Here is a 23,387-nt window from a genome sequence, read left to right as displayed (position 1 = left end):
ACGCGCTTTAGTTAAAAAATTTCCAAATATATCGTAGTAATCTATAGAGCCGACAAAACATGTCATCGGATTGTGTTCGTATCGTGTCAGTTTTGAGTTGTGTTAAATTTAACTTGATTTAAACCCAACTCATTTAATAATTGTGTCAAAATATTGAGATCCAAATTCGATACGGAAAAATAATCGGGTTACCCAATAACCCACTTAATATCTATATATTAAATAAAGTTGCGTTAAATATTTATACACTGTCATACATACGTACATACATACATAATTTATCGATATTATAAAATATATATATCTACCAAAATATTATGCATTTACACTATTGAGGTTTTAATTATATATATGTAAAAATATTATATATCAATATTATAAAATATACATGTCTATCAGTATTTTACGTATTTACACTATTGAATCTCTAAGTATATTTAAAATTTTATAAATAAAACACTGTTTATATTCACCGTTTTAAAGAATAAAAATAAAAGAGAAAATCATTTCCAATATTTGAGTTTTAATGATAAAAACCTGTAAATTATTTTAAAATAGAAAATATAATCGGGTCATTAATCAGGTAAATGGGTCAAGAATTTTAACTCTAACCCGAGACGGAAAAAAATCGTGTCAACCCAGACCCGACTCATTTAATAATCGTATTAAATTTGACAATCCATACTCATTTATTTATGTCGTGTTCGTGTCGGGTAATTGGGTCGTGTCAAATTTTGTCAGCTCTAGTAATCTAGCATTTAATTTTTTTTATTATTAGCATTTAATTTTTTTTAAAACAATTCATGATTCTAAAACTTTTATCTTTTTCTGGGAAAAAGAATTAGATAGAATTATGTGATGCGCTTATATGTTGTCCCGTCTGCAACTTTCTACATAAAACAGTAAAAATAGTTCATTTATCCAACAGTATCAGTTGAATTATTACTAGTCAAATTATCTATCATATCCTTTTTTCTTTTTACTTTTTTATAAGAATGCATTTCATTCGAAATCACAATAATAGCCAACAATAAAAAGATTACATTTGGCTTAATTACAATATACATGATAAGACTTAAAGACTAAGTTTAAGTTATGATGATTCCCAATAATAAAATACAATTACATAACTGCAAACATTGCAAATCTCTAATAACTAAGAGAAGAAAAAAGATTTCACAAATTAAAATAACTTAAGCATCAAAGGAATTTTGTAGAATTTGACCCAATTTACTTATCTCAGTTAATACGAGGGAAACAAAAATACGAGGCATATTAGATTAAGTACAACAAAAATACAAAGTAGTTTAACCCTTCTTACAAAATTAAATCTTGTAAGATCACATTAGGGTTTTTTTTTTCTTAAATTGTAAAAACTAATTATATTCTGTCCTTGGCTCACCCAATGACCTAAATGGGTCCTAAAACTGCCCTCAATCATTAAACTTTGAATAAACCAAATGAAAAATAGAAAATTTGAATATCAATCAATATACGAAACTTACCCCACTGATCAAGTTTTTTACAAAGTCGTATGATGGGCAGACAACCAACCTCATTAATAGAAGACGATCATACGTGTCACATAAACACAGGACCACCGACATAAATAAACAGATAATTAATTTCATAATCCGAAAATAGTTCAGCAATTAATTTGCTTTTCCTTTCTTTTTTTTTCTTTTTTTTTTTTTTGGGATGGACAAACCGCATAATTTTTTATAATGAAAAGATATGATACTTCTTACTATTTGTTATTATTATTATTTTAGAGAAAAAAAAAATTATAATTAGAAGCTTCAATGTTTCCGTTATAGCCCCCGTGAAACTAGCAAGTAAAGGATAAACAAAGAGCCACCTCCATCTCCGCTCTCAGCTTTAACTTTCTGTTTACCCCTGCAATATTTCGAAGAAACTGCTTAAACTCACCCGATTCAGACGGTTATGCGTTTTTTTTTTCCCTTTTCATCCGCTACTTAACGGTTGCCTCCTCAGTTCGGGTTAGCTTCGAGGCAGTTGATTCAATTGTTTTGCTCAGTTGTTAAGCTTTGCTCGAGTCACAGACACGATCAGAGCCGTTGATTTGTCTGTGGAAACCAAAATAAGAAAAAAAAATGGAGGAATCTGTGTATGTTAATGGAAGTCACCATCACTCCTTTTCTTCATCGATTTCTCAAAGACATGTTAGCTACAGGTCTCTATTCTGTCTCTTCTCCATTACTCGCGCAATTTATGTTTTTGGATTTTTTTTCGTTTAATTTAATTGGGAATTTTTAAAAATCTGCTTTGTGCAGTAATTTCTGGGCCCTGTTTGAATGGTTTAATTAATGGCTTAACTCGGTAAAGCTTTGCACTTTAAGTTTAGATTAGCGGAACGGCTGTGCTGATGGCAATATTGGCAATTGAATTGAAGTATGGAAACACAAATGAAGAGTAAAAAGCTACTTTTTGTGATTTCCCACTAAAAAGTTTTTTACTAGTTGTAAAACTATTTTAGCTAATTGGGGTTGAGTAGTTTTGATAGACCCTGCTCTCTAGTTTTAGATTGTTTGAACTCGATCAAGCTCGAAATTTCTTGATATCTGCAGTTTTGGTGATCTCGTAAAAGTTCAGATGATTTGCAATTTGAATGTTTTAATTGATGGCTTATGCAATATATGGCTGATATTCTTAATTGTTGGTGAGAATTTCAAGTGGGATGTTTGAAGATGTTGTTTTCTTTACCTGATTGACAAAGTATAGTCCTTTGTTTCTTGACTACTCTGTTGCTTAAAATGTTCATAGCTTAAAGCTTATGGGGTCAATCATTGGTTACGGGTTTTCCGGATTAGTGAAAAATGGTTCCATTAACTTTTTGATGACCGTGGAAAGGTGCCTAGTCATTTGTGTCTTTGATGGGCTTTGTGGTAGTCTTGTTTGTCTGTAGAGATGTTTATTTTTATTAGATGCTTGACATATTGGTACCTTGAGCTTTTAGTGAGTAGTAACATGGTGCTAGGATCGATAGCCTTAATATTTTTCCGAAATTATAACATTTGATGCGTATTTAGATATGTTGATCTTGGGAATCTAAGTGTATGTGTAGCAACTTAATGTTCTTCAAGTTACTCTGTAGTTTATGTAAAATAAAAGAGGTTTATATGTGTTCATGAATTCTATCTTGCTTTTGTATTGATTACTTATATCTAACCTGGTTGGTGGACAACTATGTATAACAAAATGGAAAGGTTGAATCTCCAAGAAATGTCAAGCTTTAGCATAATCAGATAATAGATATTTTGAGTGAAATGCAGTGGATACTGGCTGATTTTAGGCTTTTGCAACTAGTTTCCCTAAGGCAAGTTACTTTGTTCTTTTTGGCCAAATGATTGCCATTTGTTAACATTTTGTAATTTACAAATAAGTAATTTATGTTCCATAGCAGTATTGTTCTGTAAAGGGTAGTGTTATTCATTTATCTTGTTTACCAATTATTCTATATTTCTATTTAATAGCTGAGTTGGCATTAACATGAAATTCATTACAAATTCTGCAGCATCCACTTGACAATGTCAAATTGGTTGCGATTCATTGGGATGAAAATATTGGTAATCAGAAAAATTGTATTCTTTTGAAAATTCAAATAATCATATTGAATGTTTCAGGATTTCATAGCTTATGTAAATTGTGCATTTTTTCAAAATTAAACTATCAACAACCTGTAACAAATGGAACCTGTCACTTGATACATGCTTCTATTTGGACTTATCTGCAACTTTTTGTGATTCTTGGTTTTCAGCTTCCCATGTTGTGATGATATCAATTGAAGGCAAGTTGGGGAATCAGAGTTTTATTATTGGACCTTTATGCTTGATAGGACCACTTTAGAAACCACATAGAATCGATCAGTTAATCAACTGTTCTCACTGTCTGAATGCACATACTTTTCATTTTTGCTACTGGAAGCTGTCATTAAATTCAATATTTTGATATTCATTAGGAAGGGAACCAAATATTAGCAATCAATTCTAAGGTGTCTGATGATATCTTGGAACCCAATGTCTGTATTCAATGTATCACCTACTTTCCTTGACGTTATGATGCCTTCCTTAGCTATTATCTTATCATCTAAAGGGAAAGTATTAAGATCAATTGTATTTCTGTTTCTTGCTTTGAATGACTGGTAGACTGAGTTAGAAATACCAAGAAAAATTGGGTATTCTAGATTAAAGTTGAATTTTCTTTGGTTTTTCAAAACGTAGTTGGATTTATTTTATTTTATAGAAAATCTTGATTTTATTTATAAAGAGAGAACATGACACCGGGTTTTTCATGCAGCTGTGGTTCTTGTGGGTATGAGCTAAACCTTAGCTCTTGTAATAGAAACATCTCATCTATTGGATTAAAATACGGAAAATCTATGAAGCGAGGGATAATATCGTTCGTAGACATAGATGAGAGCAGATTTACTCAAGTTGATGAGTTGCAATGCATACCCCACTTCTCCAAAAACTCGTGGGGCATTTTGCGCCATAGAACCAAACTTCTCTGCCGTAAGTGTGGTAACCCTATTGGAATTGCTTATACCGACAAAACCTCAGCATACTCACCCAAATCAAATGGATCAGATTCACCTTCAGTCCCTGGTGCTTCTGGTCGTAGGAAATATGATGTTAGAATACGTGCCTTACAGCCTTCATCCAGTGAGGAATCTGGCATTCCACTCTTCTCATGATAATACGGCTTGAGCTTCTTCTTCATCATTTGTGATATATGAATGGCATTGGCAACGTTATACTAAGAATTTTCTCTGTGTGGTTATTTTTGTATAGATGCTTTTGAGTCCTTTTGTTTTATATTTATTTTTGTCTTTGTATTTACCTTGTTCTATAAGATCTATATACTGAGGTATCAGAAACATGAAGTGAGAGAAAAACTGTGGAGTTAGAAGGGAGTTGAATTAATTGTCGATAGAAGTTAGGAAGCAGCTTCCAGTTCGAGTGTAAAAGATTGTGATATATGTTAAATTTGAGTTGAATGACTGAAGAGCTTGAAGGAGCATTAGCTTTTGCAGCATTTTTCTTTTTTCTTTTCACGAGCAATTAGCTAGTGGACTGTGGCAAATTGCCAAATTCATGATAACGTTCTTAGAAATCTGCTGAGGGTTGGAAGAAAATTTCTCTTTATTAACGCGCATGAGTGGACTTATACTATCCGATTAGAGCGTAGTTAGCGGATTCCGAAACTCTTATTATGATAGATCACAGCTGGTTTAGGAATGAATGTGAAAATGCTGTGTGTGTGTAAATCTCATTATTCTAAAACGAAAATTATTGCGAGGTCCCTGCTATTTTAACTAGGATAAAAATGCCCCCACTCCTTGACCGGCTGCTATAAACAATTAAACATTAACATTTACCTTTTTAGAACATGAAATATAGATATGAGGTGACGCTGACAGAGGTTAATTCTAATTTTGATTTTTTAGAGAAAGAGATCAATTCTGATAGAAATTGATTGATACAGCTTAGACGTGTGGGTTGTGGATATAGTATTTTAGGTTTTGATATGACGAATGATGAAATGTTTGATCTTCAAACCTCACCGACTCACCGTTAGCGTTAACAGAGGTAATCTAACAACTCTGATCAAGAATAAATGGATTGATCCGCGAAGAATGAACAATCTTTGAAAGCAATATTTCTTGTGCACCGTTACCTCTAAGTCAGCGCGGCGGATAATATGTAATTGTCTTACAGAACCTTCCAATCATTTGAACTTAAATATAAAACTAGCATCCGAAAATTATACGAACCAAATCTTCAAATCAAATAAACCACGGCACTCAAGCTCTAAATTGGAAATTGAAAGCACGACAAGTCGTCCCGTCCCATAGCATACCACCAAACAAAATTTGCCAAGTAGGTGATCGTACATTTCATTGCTTGTATGACTGCGTTTTTTTAATGGACTGTTCATTAAGTTACGATAACATATGTCTGGAATTTCCGAAAATGTCACCAATATCAATAGTAGTTGAGGAGTATACGTTAGGTAAGATGAGTTGAACTTGCAAAGTCAATTTTTCCAAATTCTAACTTGTTTTAAGAATAGTCAGGACTACAGTGTAGGCGATGCATCAATTTTTCAGTGTAATTATGGTATCCGGCTGCGCCTTGCTCCTACCAAAGATGAATATAAAATATTTATAAAACCAAAAATTTGTATTTTGACTTGTCGTTGCGCCTACTAATCAATCAATCAAATATCAAGTACCTTCCCATACTTGTAAAATTCCACTTTTTCATCACTATATATATTTATAAGGGGAGGGGGTAAAGTTACGGTACCACAATTATATGTTATTATAGTTAGATTCAATCATTAAATTTAGTCTACAGTTGTCACTAAAATTAAATTTAATGACTGAATCCAGCTTTGGTACCATACAACTATGACACTATAATTAAACCCTTATAAAAAGTCTATATGTAACATACATACTTCACAATAACCACACAAATTATGAGCCATACAATTTACGCGAAAATGTGTATGTTACGTGAAATGTAACATAGCATTCGCCTATTTATAAACCATGCTTCATCTCTCAATAATAATTTCTCACATCAGGAGTTTATCTTCTTGTCTCCATGATGAAGCTCCCTCACCCTCACATCTCTTTCTTTTGCTTGTGTATGCTATTGTCATCTTCGTGTGCTAGTATTATTATAATCAGCCCTGTCTCTGCTGAGAAACCTTGTGATTTTCCAGCGATCTTTAACTTGGGCGACTCGAATTCGGATTCTGGTGGATTGGCCGCCGCTTTTACTCCGCCAAACTCGCCTTATGGCGAGACTTACTTCCACATGCCGGCGGGTAGATTCTCCGATGGACGTCTCATCATCGATTTCATCGGTACCACTTTGCTTTACCTTCATTTTCAGCTGATTTATCACAATGCCTTGAAAATTTCGTCCACTGAATTTTTGCTTGACGGATAATTGGTTGGAGTAAGAGTTAAAAATTAACGATTGTAGGCCCGCGGATTTTAAGTTTTTGCAACATGTTTTTCCCAAACTAGCCTCGAAAAAGCTACTTTATGCACGTGGGGGAATTGTACCAAAAATTCTGACATCAGTTAAAATTTTTTAGCGTCGTTGATACCGACACATCGCTAATATATATATATATTTATTTTATGAAAATCCCGACCTAACATGCATGAAAGATAGAAGGATCTTTATTTTATAACATCTAGTTACTGTCCCCCACTTTCACCAATCATATTTTGTATATGCAGTAAAATTTCATTAGAGGTGCCACCTAATTTTGTTGCGAATTAATTTCTAAATTATTTATGATAGTTATTAATAAATTATTTATGATAGTCTATCAGGAGGATGAATGTTTAAATTTTAAGTCTCTCAAATATTTAAGAGATGTTATTATTTTAATTTTAACCCTTTTAAATATTTAAGAGACGTCAACTCTTTTCTTAAAAAAAAATATCTTTACTTAAATTTTGAGAAAAAAAATTAAATTAAACTTTTATATCGCATCTGCGAAGACTCAAATCACTTTTTTCAATGGTGTGAGGAAGTGGTTATAACCATTGGGCTAAGCCTAATGGTTATAACCACTTGGCTAAGCCCAAGTGGTTAGGAGACTAAAACACCTTTACTTTAGCTTATCTTATTGGCCATCAATTCCAAAAATTTAAGATAATCAGTATGTTATGTGTGCGTAATAAGTTGCATGCATGGCATATGTCCGTAGTTTTCAACATGTGAACTGGAGCAATACTATCCGTGGATTTGTTATTCCATGTTGCTCCAAAGTCATCGCTACATCGGATTATCAGTACTGCTCGGCTTACGTAACATGTGAATTTCGACAATAAAAAAACAGTACTATAAACTAAAATGACTAGTAAAATCATGTCACGTGTTTGTAACTTTCTACACGATTGTAAATTCAAAATAGATGCACATAGCTGAAGATTTTGTTGGATTAAAATATGCACCAACGGATGTGCTCTTGATTTTTTTTTTCCTAATTCTTTCCCTAGTTTAATTTTTTTTTTCTTTTACTTGCGAATTGAGCCTTTGCTCAAGAGAATTTGATATTTCACCAATTTAACTGAAAAAAAAAATGGAAATTTCAGCTCAGAGCTTTGATCTGCCATATATCAGCGCATACCTTAACTCTCTAGGAACCAACTTCAGTCATGGAGCAAATTTTGCCACAGCAGCATCAACTATTAGACTACCAACCAGAATCATACCCGGTGGCGGATTTAGTCCTTTTTACTTGGACGTGCAGTTGCAACAATTCAGTCAATTCAAAAACAGGTCACAGATTATCAGAAATCGAGGTTAGTTCCATAAAACATGAATTGTCTTAGATATCATCCAACTTGTTTTATATATTATGCCTTGATTGGATCTTTTTTGCAGGAGGAATATTTGCAAGTTTAATGCCGAGAGAGGAATATTTTTCCAAGGCTCTATACACCTTTGATATCGGTCAGAATGATCTTGGTGCTGGCTTCTTTGGTAACATGTCTGTGGAGGAAGTTAATGAATCTATCCCTGATATAATCAACAAGTTCTCAGCAAACGTTAAGGTATTTTGGCCAGTAACTAAAGCCAAGTTTATGACTATACATAGTATGCTTCAGTTTAAAGTACAACAGCTAAGATCTTTGATTACTGTACATTTGGGCTTGGGCATCTTGGTTTTACTTTTACTTTGCATTAAAGGTAAAAAGCGTGAGCACCTCAATTCCTAATGGGCTCTAATAGTGAAGTTGTGTTGATTTGCAGAACATATACAACTTGGGGGCTCGATCATTTTGGATCCACAACACCGGGCCAATCGGCTGCTTGCCCTATATTTTAGCCAATTTTCCCTCAGCTAAGGACTTTGCCGGTTGCGCAAAGCCTTACAATGAAGTAGCCCAGAATTTTAATCTCAAACTGAAAGAAGCTGTAGTTCAACTGAGGAAAGATTTTCCTTCAGCTGCATTTACATACGTGGATGTCTACTCCGTCAAGTATTCTCTATTCAGGAATCCCAAAAGATATGGTAGTTAGTCATATGAAGGCTTGGGTTACAAGTTTAATGCGTCAAGTTGCATGTTTTTTTTTTTTCAGTCACGTGTTAAATTGTTTATTACTATAATGAACCGCAGGATTTGAGCTTCCAACGGTAGCTTGCTGTGGCTATGGTGACAATGAGTACAATTACAGTGGTACTGCTGAATGTGGACAATTGGCTACTGTCAATGGCACTCAATTCATTGTTGGTTCTTGTGATCGTCCCTCAGTTCGTGTAAACTGGGATGGAATTCACTACACCGAGGCTGCTGCTAAGTTTGTGTTCGACCGAATCTCAACTGGAGCTTTCTCAGATCCTCGTATTCCATTGAAGATGGCATGTCGCAGAGCTTTGATTGATTAATTTAGAAGCCATATGCTGGTGCATATGCACGTGAATAAACAATATGCTTTCACTCTCATCGAATTTAATTAATAAATTGTTGGACGGCTATTATTTTTAATAAACTGCACGCACTGCTTTGTACCCAACGAAAATCATATAAACCCAGGATTTTTTTCGTTGCTATCAAATAAAATTTAATCGTTTTATATACTTTTAATTATTATCACCCAAGTTGAAAATTGGACTTTACCAGCCATCTCACCTTTTTCAAAAAATTAATAATTAAAAAAAAATATATTAGGGTAACTACAGTCTGCAGGCATACCAAAATTGATCAATAATAAAACAATAAATGGGTTGATCCATGAAGAACAATCTTTGAAAGCAATTTTTTATGTTCACCCGTACAAAGGTAAGTTAGCTAATGGATAATATATAATTGTCTTGTAGTAACTTTCAATCTTTTGAACTTAAAAATTAAAGTTTGAATATTAAACTATCATCCACTAATTACGTAAACCTCAGCTCCAAATTAAACGACGACGCTGTCGAAATTGGAAATTGCAAGCACGACGAGTCGTCCCGTCCCTAGCGTAAGTGCGTAACCCCAAAAACAAATCCAAAACTTGCCAAGCAACCGTCGTTTAATCGTACATCTCGTTTAACGGGCCCTGGTTGGGCCAAGCCTTAGCCTGATCTTTAAATTGAAATGAAGGGCGTTGATCTTCGAAAAGTTTGACCCTTCAAATTAAAAGTCGCCTCTAACTTTGCTATCATTGGTTTAGAAAAATTGAAGTGAATAGTGGTAAATCCCACAGTGACAAAATAATTAAGAACTAAAGGCTTGATATATATACTTACAGATTTAATTTCTGTTAACGCTTTTGCACAAGGGAGTATGAAATTGGGGTCAATTTGGCCTTGTCTTACGTGCGCTCGTGTTCAGCGTGTACAAATCGATCTTGGCTGGTTTGGGCGTTTGGTGAAACCGTACTCTCCAAATTTGAATTACTAAAAGGCTGTTATAAGGATGAACGTGGCTGGTTTGATTTAAATTTCAAAAATTAATTTAGGATTTTGAATTCTGAAATTAGTGCATGTTCCTGGACACAAATTGCCAGCCGCTAATTCTATAAATTGGCTTCCAACTACATTTGCAAAACATACCAAAATCTAAGTGATTTTTCAAGTAAATACTCTCTAGTTTTATGTTTTAGTATAATAAAGTTCATTGAAAGTAGTGAGGTTGTGCTGCCAACATTGTTAAGATACGTTGTATTTTGGTAGACAAACACCAATATAATCTAAGTGTCATTGAGAAAGTAAGATGTTAATAGGGTGGGAATCGAAACAAGGACCTTTCAACCACGCTCGTATCTATCTTCTGTCAAGAATGTTCCCCAAACACAGATTAGGAAGTATTTTTGGGAAGATAAAATATCACTACACTGCGAATCTTCTTTAAGGATATTGTATCTTTATAGGCTTTGGGTTTATGTTTTGTCTTATTTACTTATTATTGATCAATTATCTTTATAGAAGTGAATAGTTGTTGTTTGGGTGGCTGCAGCAGCGACAACCTTTAGACTTTGCTCTTGTGGAGGTAAAAGTGTTGAGGATTGATAATGGTAAATTGATGATAGATCAGGCTTTCGTGTGGGGTCAAATGTGTGAGTGTATACGTGAATTACACTGTGCTCGTTTTATTTTTGATTTCTTTATAATTATTTTTTAAGAGTCGTTTTCAGGACTTTTAGGTAATGTCCTGGCCCTAGCATTAACAGTATTAAGCTCGCCCATTGTGAGCCTTTGCCGAATCTTTAGCCCCGAAATTTATCCAATCGATTTGGTTAAATTTGATATTTGGTTTTTCCAACTAATATTATGATAGATTCTTTTTTTTAATTTTTTTTTTTTTTTTATAGAGATTGATCATTTATGGCATGAAATATCCCTTATCTAGACATCAAAACTAACAACAAATATCCAACCGACGCAATTTTGTAGTTCATAACTAGTGATTTTATCCCACAAGTGGATTAAAAGATTAAAGCTAACATCGCATTTAGTTGATATTTAGACACAAATAATTATAAAAATACTTTTGTACAAATTAAATTTGCCACGTAAAAAGTGGCTTAGCCCGAGATTTGTCGAGCTCAACTCTGGCCCAGGCTTTTGCCAACACTAATCTTAGCCATGCCCCATGGGCTGAAATTTTGATAATAGAAGAAAACCATAAATGAATAACCAGGAAACAAATGACTGCAATACTAAAAATAAACAGTGTGATTAGTTTGGAGGTGCATCAGTGCATGAGTTATGAATGCCTTGTAGTTTTTCAAATGGTAATATCTACAAGATGGCCGTTGCTTTCGATTTCTAGTCAACAAGTGTCCTCGTGTACTGTTCATTTGTAGCTAAGTTTGTCTATTATCTATCAAAAAGATCCAAAGAGTACACTGCTAGATAAAATATGAAACTAGAATGACAAATGCAAAGAGAAAATTTTGAGAATGCAAAGCTAGAATTTTCATTCCTTGAACTTAGGATAAGAACGCATGTATCTTGCTCTCTGTTCACAGCTGTTACACTAATCCTATGGTTACTATTGATTGAATCCAATGACTGATACTGCTTGTGCTCCGCTTAGTCGCATGCTCATTGTCTTCATATCTCTAGGTTCTTATCTTCACCGCATTCTGGCGTGTTCTTGTGAGCTAGCTTACTCAGGGTTCCATGTCACTTGATTTGTCTATGTCATTCGAACTGCAGCTTAAGCTTATTTGTCATGTCGGATTCATTGTCGTCATTCAGGCATTTCATCGAACAATTTTGCATTAGCATCATACATCTTGTTTGGAAAGATATTGTTCTGAATCATTCAGCTTAAAATTGGAAAAAAAAAAAAAAAAGCCCTCATCCATTTTGTTTTATGTACCTCCACCTAAGCCACTTGTTTTACCTAACTCCTAGACGTTATTTGATGTTTTGCTGGATCCTTTTTTACCATATCCGTACTTATATCTCAGTAATTCCTCACATCAAGACTTATTTTCTTGTCTCACTTCCATGATGAAGCTTCCTCACATTTCTCTCTTTTGCTTCCAGCAATCTTTAATTTTGGACTCCAATTCAGATGCTGGACGATTGGCTGCTTTTACTCCCCGAAACTCGCCTTAGGGAGAGAACTACTTTCACAAGCCATCTCAGAGTTTTTCCAATAGACGCCTCATGAGTGATTTCATTGGTATCACATTGCTATATATACTTCATTTTCAGCTTATTATTTAATTTTGGTTGGTTGTTCAGGCATTCAAAATTATGCATTTTGACTTGAAATGTCGGCTTATTTTGTTGGTAATTAATTAGTAAAATTATTTATGGTACTTCTATTAGGAGTCTGAAATGCCTTAATTTATTAACCATCGATTCATTTCCAAAAAAAAAAAAAAAAGTGCTAAAACGTTATTATCTGTCAATAATAAGTTGCATACATGAAAGATCATGCAGAAAATACGTTTATACTTTACAAAATGCGGATAAGAGCAATACACAAGTGTTTTGGTGCAAAACCATCTCTATATCAAATTATCGGTGTTGCTTTCAATATGTAATGTCTAGTAATATCATGTCATGTGCTCGTAACCATATATAGGATTGAAAAATGAAAATAAAAGTATACATATAAAGATTTTGGTTAGATTGAAATATTGATCACAGAGGTGTTGATTTTTACGGACCACTCTCCTTCTCAATCTAGGACGACCCGGGTCACTTTCGTTGCGAAGTTTTCCTGTTCGGTCTTTTTCAATAAGTGGTCCGCTGCAGGCTAACAATCCTCGTTGTCAAGACTTACGATTGATTGAAGCAGCCAGGGGCGGAACAAGCCAAGCCAATCTTGACTGGAGGGGCCAAAAATTTTTTTCAAGCCTATAAAATAAGTATTTTTTTAATATATGTTTATTTTAATATAAATATTAAGCAATAAATTATTTTTATTATTATTATTATTATTATTATTATTTTATTTTACAGCGGCCATGCCCCATGGCAGTCCCTTAATAGATCCGCCCCTGGAAGCTGCTATTGAACATGGTGCAAATTTTGCCACAACATCATCCATTATTAGACTACCAACTTCAATCATACGTGGTATCAGTGAATTCAGTCCTTTTCGCTTGGACATGCAGTTCCAATAATTCAAACAATTCAAATCCCCGTCATAGATAACCGGACAACAAGGTAATTAATTAATTATTTGAGCTAATTGCATGAACCCTTAATACTGATTGGAATAATTTGTTTTCGATATTACATCCTTAATTTGATCGATGATCATTTTTACAGGAGGAGTCTTTGACAATTTAACGTCCAAAGAGGAATATTTTTCCGGAGCTTTATACACTTTTGATGTTGCGCAGGATGATTTTACTTGCTGCTTTATTTGCTACCATGTAATAAACAGTCTCTTATCAAATATTGAGGTAACCGTCAGACGAGAAATGCTACATTGTAGTCGCTCTCAGATTGCTAAAGTCTACAGCGGGGTAGTTTTGTTGATGCAAAGTATATACTGATATACAGTTCAGGAGGTAGGTCATTTTGGATTCACAACTTAAGATCTTTAGATTGTTTGGGTTTTATTTTCTGGTAAGGTACTGTTTGGAATTATGGTGCTGCGCACAAAATTATAATGATAAAATAAAAGTTAATAATATATAGTAATTATAATTTTTAAATAATAATTTTAATAAAATTAATAAAGATATAATAAATTTTTCATCATATAAATATAAAACTAAATCAATTTAGTTTATAAACAACAATATTAAGTTTACCAAATATTTTAATACCATAGGTTAAAAAGTTATAGCCGTCTAACATCAATTCTAAATAGGGCATAATTCTCCCTTATCATCAATATTGAAGGATTATGGGGATTGTGTAAACCGCTTACAATGAATTAGCTCAGTTTTTCAATCTCAAGTTGAAGGAAGCGGTAGTTCATCTCGGGAAAGCTTTTCCTTCAGCTGCATTTACACTGCAACAAGTAGTACTGCGTGTTCAAAGAACCCAATAAATACGGTAAGTCAATAAGTCACACCTAACATTAATTTGTTTACAAAGTAATGCAAACAAGGACACGCATACTATCGATAAGAAGAGTTCTTTCTTTTTTTTTCTTTCTTTAATATATATCTAGTAACTGATATATAGTTGAAATATGTATTTATAAAACACGTGAAACCCCTGCACTGGAAAAGTTCTGTTTATTTATATTTAGCTATCATATGCCTGATCCTACAGGTTTCTGAAAAATTTAACGCAGGATTTGAGCTCCCGTTTGTAGCTTGCTGTGGCTATGGTGACATTGGGTATTACAACTATGGTATCAAGGCATTAACGTTGATTGTGGAGGAGCAGGTAATGTCAATAGCTTTCATGTTGTAGTCGATACGTCCAGTAAACTGGGATAGAACTCACTACGCCGGGGCTGCTAACAAGTTTGTTTCAAGAAAAATTCTCTGAATCCTCCTATATTCCCAAGAGTGGCATGCAGGCCGGCTCAAGGCTGATCCAGTCGAAAATATTTTAGTTAAGGCATCTTAATTTTCCAATAAAATAAGAACAGTCCTACCATCACTCGCTGGCTATAAAGAGGACACGTATACTAATATTTTGCAAACCCATCCAAAGTTCCGGTTGAATTGTGAATTTTGGCATTTGGTTTTTGACGGTACGGGGAATTATTATTCTGCTATGACTTAATGGTCACGGATTCGGGCATCATTTGCTGTTTTAATGAAAAGTGTTTTTTAGATATAAAAATATATATCATTATTTTTTAACGCATATAGGAGAAGAGACTAGAGACAGTTGTAGCCAAGATTGGAGTAAAACGCATCATATTTAAGGCTGGTAAAGGGGAAAAACAAACAAACAAACAAACAGATCCAAAATCCCATAAAAATTATACTAATTTTTGCACTTGACAGCATGGCGATTAGCGATCCCTGCCGAGGTAATATTTGTAAGGAACCCGTGGCAATTAGCATCTAAGTTATATCATTAGAGAATGGGATCAAAATGTCAAACATAATTGAAGTTAAAAGAAAGAGTAATGATGCACGTACAAAGTGAAGGTGATTTATGATATTCTCTTCAAAAATAAATAATAATAACTATCTTTCTAACTGAGTCTGTTGAGTAAGTAAGAAAGATAAGTAAGTGGGAGGCATGTGAAAAATATATATATTATTTTAAAGCCCATTATTTTTTACTTTTGAACATTACTTAGCTTATAAATAGAGGTTTCGTTTGCACTCTCTTCAATTCTCAGTCTAATTGAAAAGTGAGAGAGTAAAGAATTGGAGATTGGGTGTATTGAGAATTTAGGTAATGAACTAAAATACTTCAATATTTGTAATAAAGTCTGATCGCTTCCATTATGCAGCAGCTCCCTAGCAATGGCATCTCTCTCTTTTGCTTCTTCTGTATGCTACTTTCTTCTTCTTATGCTAAGCCTAGAATAAGTAGCCCCGCCTTTGCTGCAAATAGTTGCAATTTCCCAGCAATCTTTAACTTCGGGGACTCCAATTCAGATACCGGTGGGATCTCTGCTGCTTTGTATCCTATTAACTGGCCATACGGCCAAACTTACTTTCACATGCCGGCCGGCAGATTCTCCGATGGCCGTCTCATCATTGATTTCATTGGTATCCTTTAGCTTATTTCATTTTTATCCTATATAAGCTACTTTAATTGCACCAACTATAGAGTGTATCATATTGCTTATTCATACGTAAATATTTTGATTCTATACTATTGTATATTATGATTCAAAATTCTCTAAGTGATCTGAGCTGTGAAACTAGTAGTTGGTGATTTCATAGTTAATAAAATAAAACGTAAGAAATATATTTTATTAACCGCAGATGAGTAATAATGTACGCGTATCTGATTTTTTTTTTTTTTTTGCGGAGCCCAAATTATAATTAAGTTTATATCAAGATTATAAGATCCTAACCCTTTTATTTCATTTTATTTTATTTTTCAGCTGAGAGTTTCGGATTGCCGTATCTCAGCGCATACCTTGATTCGGTAGGGACCAATTTCAGTCACGGAGCAAATCTTGCCACCGGAGGATCAACAATTAGAGTACCAGATAGAATCCTACCAACCAATGAAGGATTCGGATTCAGCCCTTTCTACTTGGATATCCAATTATCACAATTCATGCTGTTCAAATCCAGATCACAGATGATCAGACAACGAGGTTATTTAATTCATCTAAGTGCATGAACCCTCAATATGAATATTGGAATAGTTATTTTCATATATTAGAGCCTTAATTTGGTCGATGATTTTTTTGGCAGGAGGAATCTATGCAAGTTTAATGCCCCAGGAGGAATACTTTTCCCAAGCTTTATACACTTTCGATATTGGTCAGAATGATTTTACTGCCGATTTGTTTGCTGACATGCCTATAGAGAAAATCTATGCCTCTGTCCCTGATGTAATCAACAGTTTCGCATACAACGTTAAGGTAACCTTCACATGAGAAATGCTATGCTACAGTTTATTATATCTCTTTATTTGATGATCATATCTGTAAACAAAACATGAGGTGTGGGTTAATTTGTTGATGCAGAGTATATACAATTCCGGAGGGAGGTCATTTTGGATTCACAACACAGGACCTTTGGGTTGCTATGCTTTTGTTTTTTTAGATTCTCCTTCAGCACCAGCGTTGAAGGACTCTGCGGGCTGCGTAAAGCCATACAATGAATTAGCTCAATATTTCAATCTCAAGTTGAAGGAAGCTGTAGTTCAACTCAGGAAAGCTTTTCCTTCGGCTGCATTTACTTATGTTGATGTCTACTCCATCAAGTACTCCCTATTTAAGGAACCCAAAAAATATGGTACGTCAGTAAGTCACACAACCTACGGTATCGAAGAAGTGCGCATAAACACAACACTGCATTGAAGATCTTAATTTGTTTTTTTTCCTGTTTATAACTTCACGTATTTACATAATTCAGGCGTCCGTACTTGAGAATGTGTTTCGTCCTTTTTCCTTTCTGAAGAATGTTGTAATGCAGGATTTGAGCTTCCATTGGTAGCTTGCTGCGGGTATGGTGGCATTGACAAGTACAACTTCAGCCTTAATGCCGTATGTGGAGCATCAGGTCTTGTGAACGGCACCAAAATAGTTGTGGATTCGTCGTGCGACCGCCCTTCTGCTCGAGTAAGCTGGGATGGAGTTCACTTCACAGAGGCTGCTAACAAGTTTATTTTCGACCAAATCTCAACTGGAGATTTCTCAGATCCTCCTATTCCCCCAAATATGGCATGCCACAGAGAGGGCCAGCTCAAGGCACTTGGCCAAAATGCTTTAGTCAATATTTCTTAAATCTTGCTCAGAAAAGAATGATCACGTCCATGTACAAAAAGCACTAAAAACAAAGTGTAACTTGAGTGCTTCTTAGGGCATTAATGATGCCAAAAATAAATAAATAAATAATCATGAATAAATAAATGATTTAAAGCCGTAAGAAGAACTTTATTGCCATGGAGAAGATCATTCTAAGTATACTATTGTCTCATTCTAAGTAAATTAATCCTGCAATATTCATTAATAGGTCTTTGGCCTAGTGGGTAGGGATGGCAATGGGGTGGGGTGGGGGTGGGGAGGCTTACCCCATTCCCCACCCCGTTAGAAATTTTTGCCTCCATTCCCCACCCCATTCCCCAATAAATTTAGTGGGCCGGGGATGAAAAATCCCCATGTGGAGAATGATTTCTCCATCCCCACCTCATTCCCCATTTATTTATTTTATAATATGTATAAATACATTATTTTAGTAAGTTAAAAATTAGAGACTTAAAATAAAATCATCATCATATTGTAAAGTATTTAAATTTTTTTTAAAAAATATCTAAAAGTTTGAAACAATATCATAAAATGATATTAAAAGTGGAAAATATTTAAAGAGCGTAGCACCTTAAAAGAGAAAAGAAAATATAACAATGTTTCAGAATTGAAAAATATTATAGGATTTTCTTTCATTCATATATTGTTTATATTGCATAAAAATTAAAAAAATTATTAATTGACATTATAATTGATAAAATAAAAATTATTAAATAAGAATTAAAAATATATTTATATATAATGGGGATTGGGGTGGGGGTGGGGTGGGGAGTACAAAATCAAACCCCACCCCATTAAGAATTTAGGGATTATTTTCCCCTCACTCCCCACCCTATTCCCCAAAAATTATTTAAAAATTTATCCCATATGGGGTGGGGATCCATGGGACCCCAAACCCGTGGAGAATTTTGTCATCCCTACTAGTGGAAGAACTCTTGCACTGTTCGAATCTCCATAAAAATATTATGAGGTTAGTTTCAGTTCTTTTTCAATTATCAATAATTGAGTGGAGCGGACATACAATTATATAATATATGTTTGTAAATATTAATTATAATATTTGATGTAATATCAATAATAGTCATGTATAACAGTATTAAAAAAAATCCCCCAATATTCTAATCAGTCTCGCAAATGGAAAAAATTCTTCTAACGTAAAACTTCATCATAGATTGCGGGCGATAAACCATTTTCAGTTTCGGAACGCCACGTGGGTTAATGAAACAAAATTAATGTACCACCCTGAGTTCTGACCATACATGATAAACCGCGTTTTTTTATTATTTTATTTTTCATAATTGAATTAAAAAAATTGAATATATTGCAGGTGAAAAAAAAAAAAAGTTTTGCCCATTCAAATTTCATGGCATGTTACAACTTATAGTTTTTTATTCTTATTTCCAAAACGTATCCTAATTTTTGTAGTGGAAGCATGAGGTCGTGGGATCAATTCAGAGGAACACTTTTACGTTGAGGGTGGAAGGGGTGCAGTGTGAAAAATATAATAAATAATATGACATATCAATATTTTTCAATGCTCATACATAGAACTTAATTAAATTGAATTATGAACATAAATTTGGGAATAAAATTTCTAGTACAAATAATAATGCAATAATTCTCATATTTGGCCTTGCACCAAATAAACTAGGATAAATTCCCTTTAGTCATAGGGTTGGGGATCAATTCCTATTTAATCCTTTCTGTTTTTCCCTCTGTTATTTTTTTTTAATTCTAAGAAAGACTATTTTATTTTTGTTAATCATGAATCTGATGAGTAATGGCTGGATGAATTTTTGAAAGTACGAAGATTAATTGAGAATTAATGCATAACCATGGAAAATAAAAAGATAATTTTCAGGCAACTAAATTTATCTGGGCTGATATGGGCATAATCGTGTTTTAAACATCCAGTCCAATAACTAGCCTGGCCTTAAAGCCATAAATTGAAAGTTTTTCAGCCAGGGGGCTATACATCAACATAGTCGGGTGGGTCGGGTGGGCCTGTTGGGGTTTTTTTCTTCATAAGTAATAAAAATTTAAAAAATGAGTCGGAAAATTCTTTTGAAATCTTTTTTTTAATTACATTAAATTTAATGTTAAAAATACCCTTCTTTCTAAATAAACACAATTAAAAATCATATAATTTCTTAAACTGGGTTCTATTCATAATCATTCTATTGTATTCGTTATTGAAGAAAAAAAATTATGTTTGTGAGTTTTGATGAGAAAGAAAATATGTGTGAGATTATAATACAATATTTATACTTAAATATAATTTTTAATTGTAAAAGAAGGATTTTAAGAGGATTGCGTAAAAATGAATCAACGGAGAAAAAGTGAAAAAAAAGAGAGGTGCAAATCTAAATGGATATCGTCCAAAAATACAGATAAAATCAAATCAATGTCTGCCATTCCATCATGTTTTGAAGCCCAGCGGATGGAGTAAGAGAGACGTGTCGAGTCAAAAAAAAAAAAAAAACAATCAAACCAAATGCTGTCTTTTCCAGTCTCTTGCATGTCTCTCTGTTTAAGCACATGGTGTTGATTGAATTGGCTGTGATTTTGCATATTTTATACCCAGAAAATAAGAAAAAACAATTGAATTCATGTGGCAATAAGTGAATGAATACTCGTTTTATCACATCAAACAGCACAAGCAACAAAAGCGAACCCCACAAGATGAGTTATATTCCACCCAAAAAAAAAAAATAAATAAATAAATAAAATGAAATGAAAAAAAAAAAAAAAGCCACCACATGATGTATGAGTCGCATTCATAATGGTTATTAATTTAATTTACTCTATGTTCATGTTCGGAGTTGTTTAATTGCCAAAGTTTCCGAAGCAGTTCTCAATTTTCGAATAAAACTAAAAATAATTAATGTCACATGCAACTTTACGTATTTTAATTTCTTTCTACAAAATTTAATTTAAATACTAAAGTTTTTTTTTTTTTTTTTAATGGTATGTGTATGCGAGTGTGTGTATTTGCATGTATCTGAGCGCGGACGAATTAATTTCTTTTGTAACCTTTCCTATAATTTCTCATCAAGAACAAAGAAGCATAATCTTCTTTAGATGCCCATATCCCATATGGTAGGGTCTGTGTTTTTGTGTATCTGAATCTTTGTGCTTTTGCAGCAGTCTGAGGATAGAAGAAAAATAAAGCAACAAAAATTTCTTGGCAAACAAGCAGGAAAGGAAAGAAAGTTCAAGCCCCCCGAAAAAGGGGAAAAAAGAAAAAAAGGAAAAAGGAAAGAAGGCATGTTGAAATCTGCTCGATGGTCTTAAAGGATAGAGATATTGTCACGTGGACTGTGTTCCAAATTAAAATGCATTGAAGGGAAGAAGAAAGAAAGTGTGAGCTAGTCAGCAGAGCCTATCAGGATGGCTTCGAGTCTAAAATGCTACAATTTTTATTAATGCTTTGGACCTCTCTATGGACAGCAAAATTTTCTCTCTTTATGAACAAGTGTAACAAAGCAATGTGCTTATTAAAAGCTGGGTTGACCAAAAAAAGCTTCCCAGAGAAGCGCTTTTATCTTGTAACCAGATCAACTGAGCAAATAATTCAAGCCGCTCCCCTTTATTATTATTATTATTATTATTATTATTATTATTGTTCTGAGTTCTAACCAAGTGAACTAACTAGCTCTTCAATTTTGGTGGCTTGAAAGAGTCAAGGGGTTTTCATGCCAAACATTCACGATTTCCAATTTATTTTTATGTAGATTATTATATATGCAGCATGCATGTATAAATATACATACATACAAATAGTTAATGGTGGAACCAGAATCTTTAATTAGGGTTATTTTGTCGTGGGTGATAACTCGTCGGGGTTTAAGTATAAAAAGACTACCATAAATGTTAATTCATAAAAATGAAAAGTAAAAAAGGATTATTTTGTGGTAAGTGATAACTAATAGATGCCGAAATATTAAAAAAAAATTAAAATTAAAATTTACAAAAACTTTGTTTTATCATATTTATTCTGTCTTCATGATTTTTTTTTGAGATCCTCAATACTAATGTTTATATATTTAAGTAAAGCAACACTTATCAATTAAATATCTTATGCGATGTAGCATTTATTCATTAGATAATGGTTAAATAAATAATTTAAAAAATTATAAATATTCACTATCTAATGAATAAATAAAACATCACTTGAGATAAAATCTCTTAGGAAATTACTTAACAAGTATAATCATTACATTATTCATAATTCTTGCACACGTGGTTCTTCCCCCTCATATGTACGTCCACACTTACGCAAATACGTGATATTTAAAGGAACGTAGCACTATTCACAATCAAACAACAAACAACATATTGATCAAACTGACTGTCTGTAAAGAAGAAAATCTCAGCAATTGAAATCTTTGTTCGGTGTATTAAATTATTTAGTATACGAAGACCACATTAGATCCCGACTAATTCAGATTTAAGTCGGGTAGAACCACTAGAGTGGCAAAGAAATTTAACTCTGAATGTTATTTAATCTAACGTGTCTTAACTTCAAAAAGAGAAAAATGAAAAGGAAGGTATAATTCATAAGAGTAATGATACAGCCACAAACTCTTGTACAAACTTATTTTGTACAAACAGAAGTGGCATTACTTGATTGGTTGAATGAAAATATAAATTAATAAAAACAAATTATGTGGGCCAAGTGATATTTAATTCAACTAATCTTATCATGCCACATCAGTTTGTACAAGAGTTTGTGGCTGTATCATTACTCAATTCATAAATATGTGTTGTCTTTATAGCCATATGAGTTAAATAATAGTAGAAAGTAAGGGCACATATTTAGCAGGTGGAGTTTCTCATTCCATCCAAATCTTTTAAAATAATTTTTTCTTAAAAAAAAACATTTGACTACCTTTTTTTTTTTAGCGACAAATTATGCGAACCTTATTCTATATGCAATAAAATTAGACACAATAAATCGACTTCAACAAGTCGTATAACTAATTAACTGCTCCAGTTGACAAATTAAGAGAGTTTTTTTCTTCTAGATGCGAAAAATCTTCTACAGATAACACTATGTTTGTTGACCTATTCTTGTACGTGCGTCAAATTTGTATGGGTCAAGATGAACGAATTTCAAAATTAGCAGTCAACACATTGATGTATTATGAGGATTAGAAAAGCAAATACAGAATTACTCATAATTACTAAACAGAAGAATAAATAATGAAAATTAATAATAATAATCGCTCATCACAATAGAATTGTTGGCAAAGAGTTCAATCACAATTATTTTATTTATTAATTTTTTTTTTTTAAAGGCGACCAATATTTTCTTCTATTTGATTAGTCTTTTTCCGGCGTTTGGTAGTCAATAGAATGGAATTCCAATTACGCAGGCAAATGCAATTAAACGAATGCAGCCATGGTTTTATTGATTTTTTTATCGGCATCTTGTTAGTGTATTGTAGTTGTTGATTGAGTTGGGTGATTGTTTTTGTCTTGTCATTTTCGTCCACTCCATTTCAGCCTTTTCTCAACATCC

At 33.4% G+C, this 23,387-nt stretch overlaps 3 protein-coding genes across 3 annotated transcripts; all 3 read left to right on the top strand.

Moving 5' to 3' along the window:
* The first annotated feature begins 1,754 nt into the window (after positions 1 to 1,754).
* LOC102629743 (hypothetical protein) lies at positions 1,755 to 5,055 on the top strand. Its single transcript, XM_006472717.3, has 2 exons — positions 1,755 to 2,194; positions 4,318 to 5,055. The coding sequence occupies exons 1-2, from the start codon at positions 2,115 to 2,117 to the stop codon at positions 4,712 to 4,714; spliced, it is 477 nt and encodes a 158-aa protein (XP_006472780.2). The 5' UTR covers positions 1,755 to 2,114; the 3' UTR covers positions 4,715 to 5,055.
* A 1,333-nt stretch (positions 5,056 to 6,388) lies between these two features.
* LOC107174254 (esterase-like) lies at positions 6,389 to 9,636 on the top strand. The gene is made up of 5 exons (XM_015528584.3): positions 6,389 to 6,897; positions 8,147 to 8,356; positions 8,439 to 8,608; positions 8,808 to 9,069; positions 9,176 to 9,636. Exons 1-5 carry the CDS (start codon positions 6,633 to 6,635, stop codon positions 9,442 to 9,444), a joined length of 1,176 nt encoding a protein of 391 aa, XP_015384070.2. The 5' UTR covers positions 6,389 to 6,632; the 3' UTR covers positions 9,445 to 9,636.
* A 6,130-nt stretch (positions 9,637 to 15,766) lies between these two features.
* On the top strand, positions 15,767 to 18,007 carry LOC102624203 (esterase). Its single transcript, XM_015528579.2, has 5 exons — positions 15,767 to 16,145; positions 16,487 to 16,705; positions 16,806 to 16,975; positions 17,081 to 17,351; positions 17,532 to 18,007. The coding sequence occupies exons 1-5, from the start codon at positions 15,878 to 15,880 to the stop codon at positions 17,840 to 17,842; spliced, it is 1,239 nt and encodes a 412-aa protein (XP_015384065.2). The 5' UTR covers positions 15,767 to 15,877; the 3' UTR covers positions 17,843 to 18,007.
* The last annotated feature ends 5,380 nt before the right edge of the window (positions 18,008 to 23,387 follow it).

This window comes from Citrus sinensis, chromosome 5 (genome assembly GCF_022201045.2).
Source record: "Citrus sinensis cultivar Valencia sweet orange chromosome 5, DVS_A1.0, whole genome shotgun sequence".
Classification (NCBI taxonomy): domain Eukaryota; kingdom Viridiplantae; phylum Streptophyta; class Magnoliopsida; order Sapindales; family Rutaceae; genus Citrus; species Citrus sinensis.
Note: the sequence above shows the minus strand (reverse complement) of the source record. Positions and strands in the feature narration are given on the sequence as shown.

Bases quoted from the DNA above. Each gene is read 5' to 3' on its own strand.
- LOC102624203 (XM_015528579.2), top strand. From the start codon at position 15,878: ATGCAGCAGCTCCCTAGCAATGGCATCTCTCTCTTTTGCTTCTTCTGT. The intron at 16,146-16,486 runs GTATCCTTTAGC...TTTATTTTTCAG, and splicing joins TCTCATCATTGATTTCATTG to CTGAGAGTTTCGGATTGCCG. The intron at 16,706-16,805 runs GTTATTTAATTC...TTTTTTTGGCAG, and splicing joins ACAGATGATCAGACAACGAG to GAGGAATCTATGCAAGTTTA.
- LOC102629743 (XM_006472717.3), top strand. From the start codon at position 2,115: ATGGAGGAATCTGTGTATGTTAATGGAAGTCACCATCACTCCTTTTCT. The intron at 2,195-4,317 runs GTCTCTATTCTG...TTTTTCATGCAG, and splicing joins CAAAGACATGTTAGCTACAG to CTGTGGTTCTTGTGGGTATG.
- LOC107174254 (XM_015528584.3), top strand. From the start codon at position 6,633: ATGATGAAGCTCCCTCACCCTCACATCTCTTTCTTTTGCTTGTGTATG. The intron at 8,357-8,438 runs GTTAGTTCCATA...TCTTTTTTGCAG, and splicing joins ACAGATTATCAGAAATCGAG to GAGGAATATTTGCAAGTTTA. The intron at 8,609-8,807 runs GTATTTTGGCCA...GTTGATTTGCAG, and splicing joins AGTTCTCAGCAAACGTTAAG to AACATATACAACTTGGGGGC.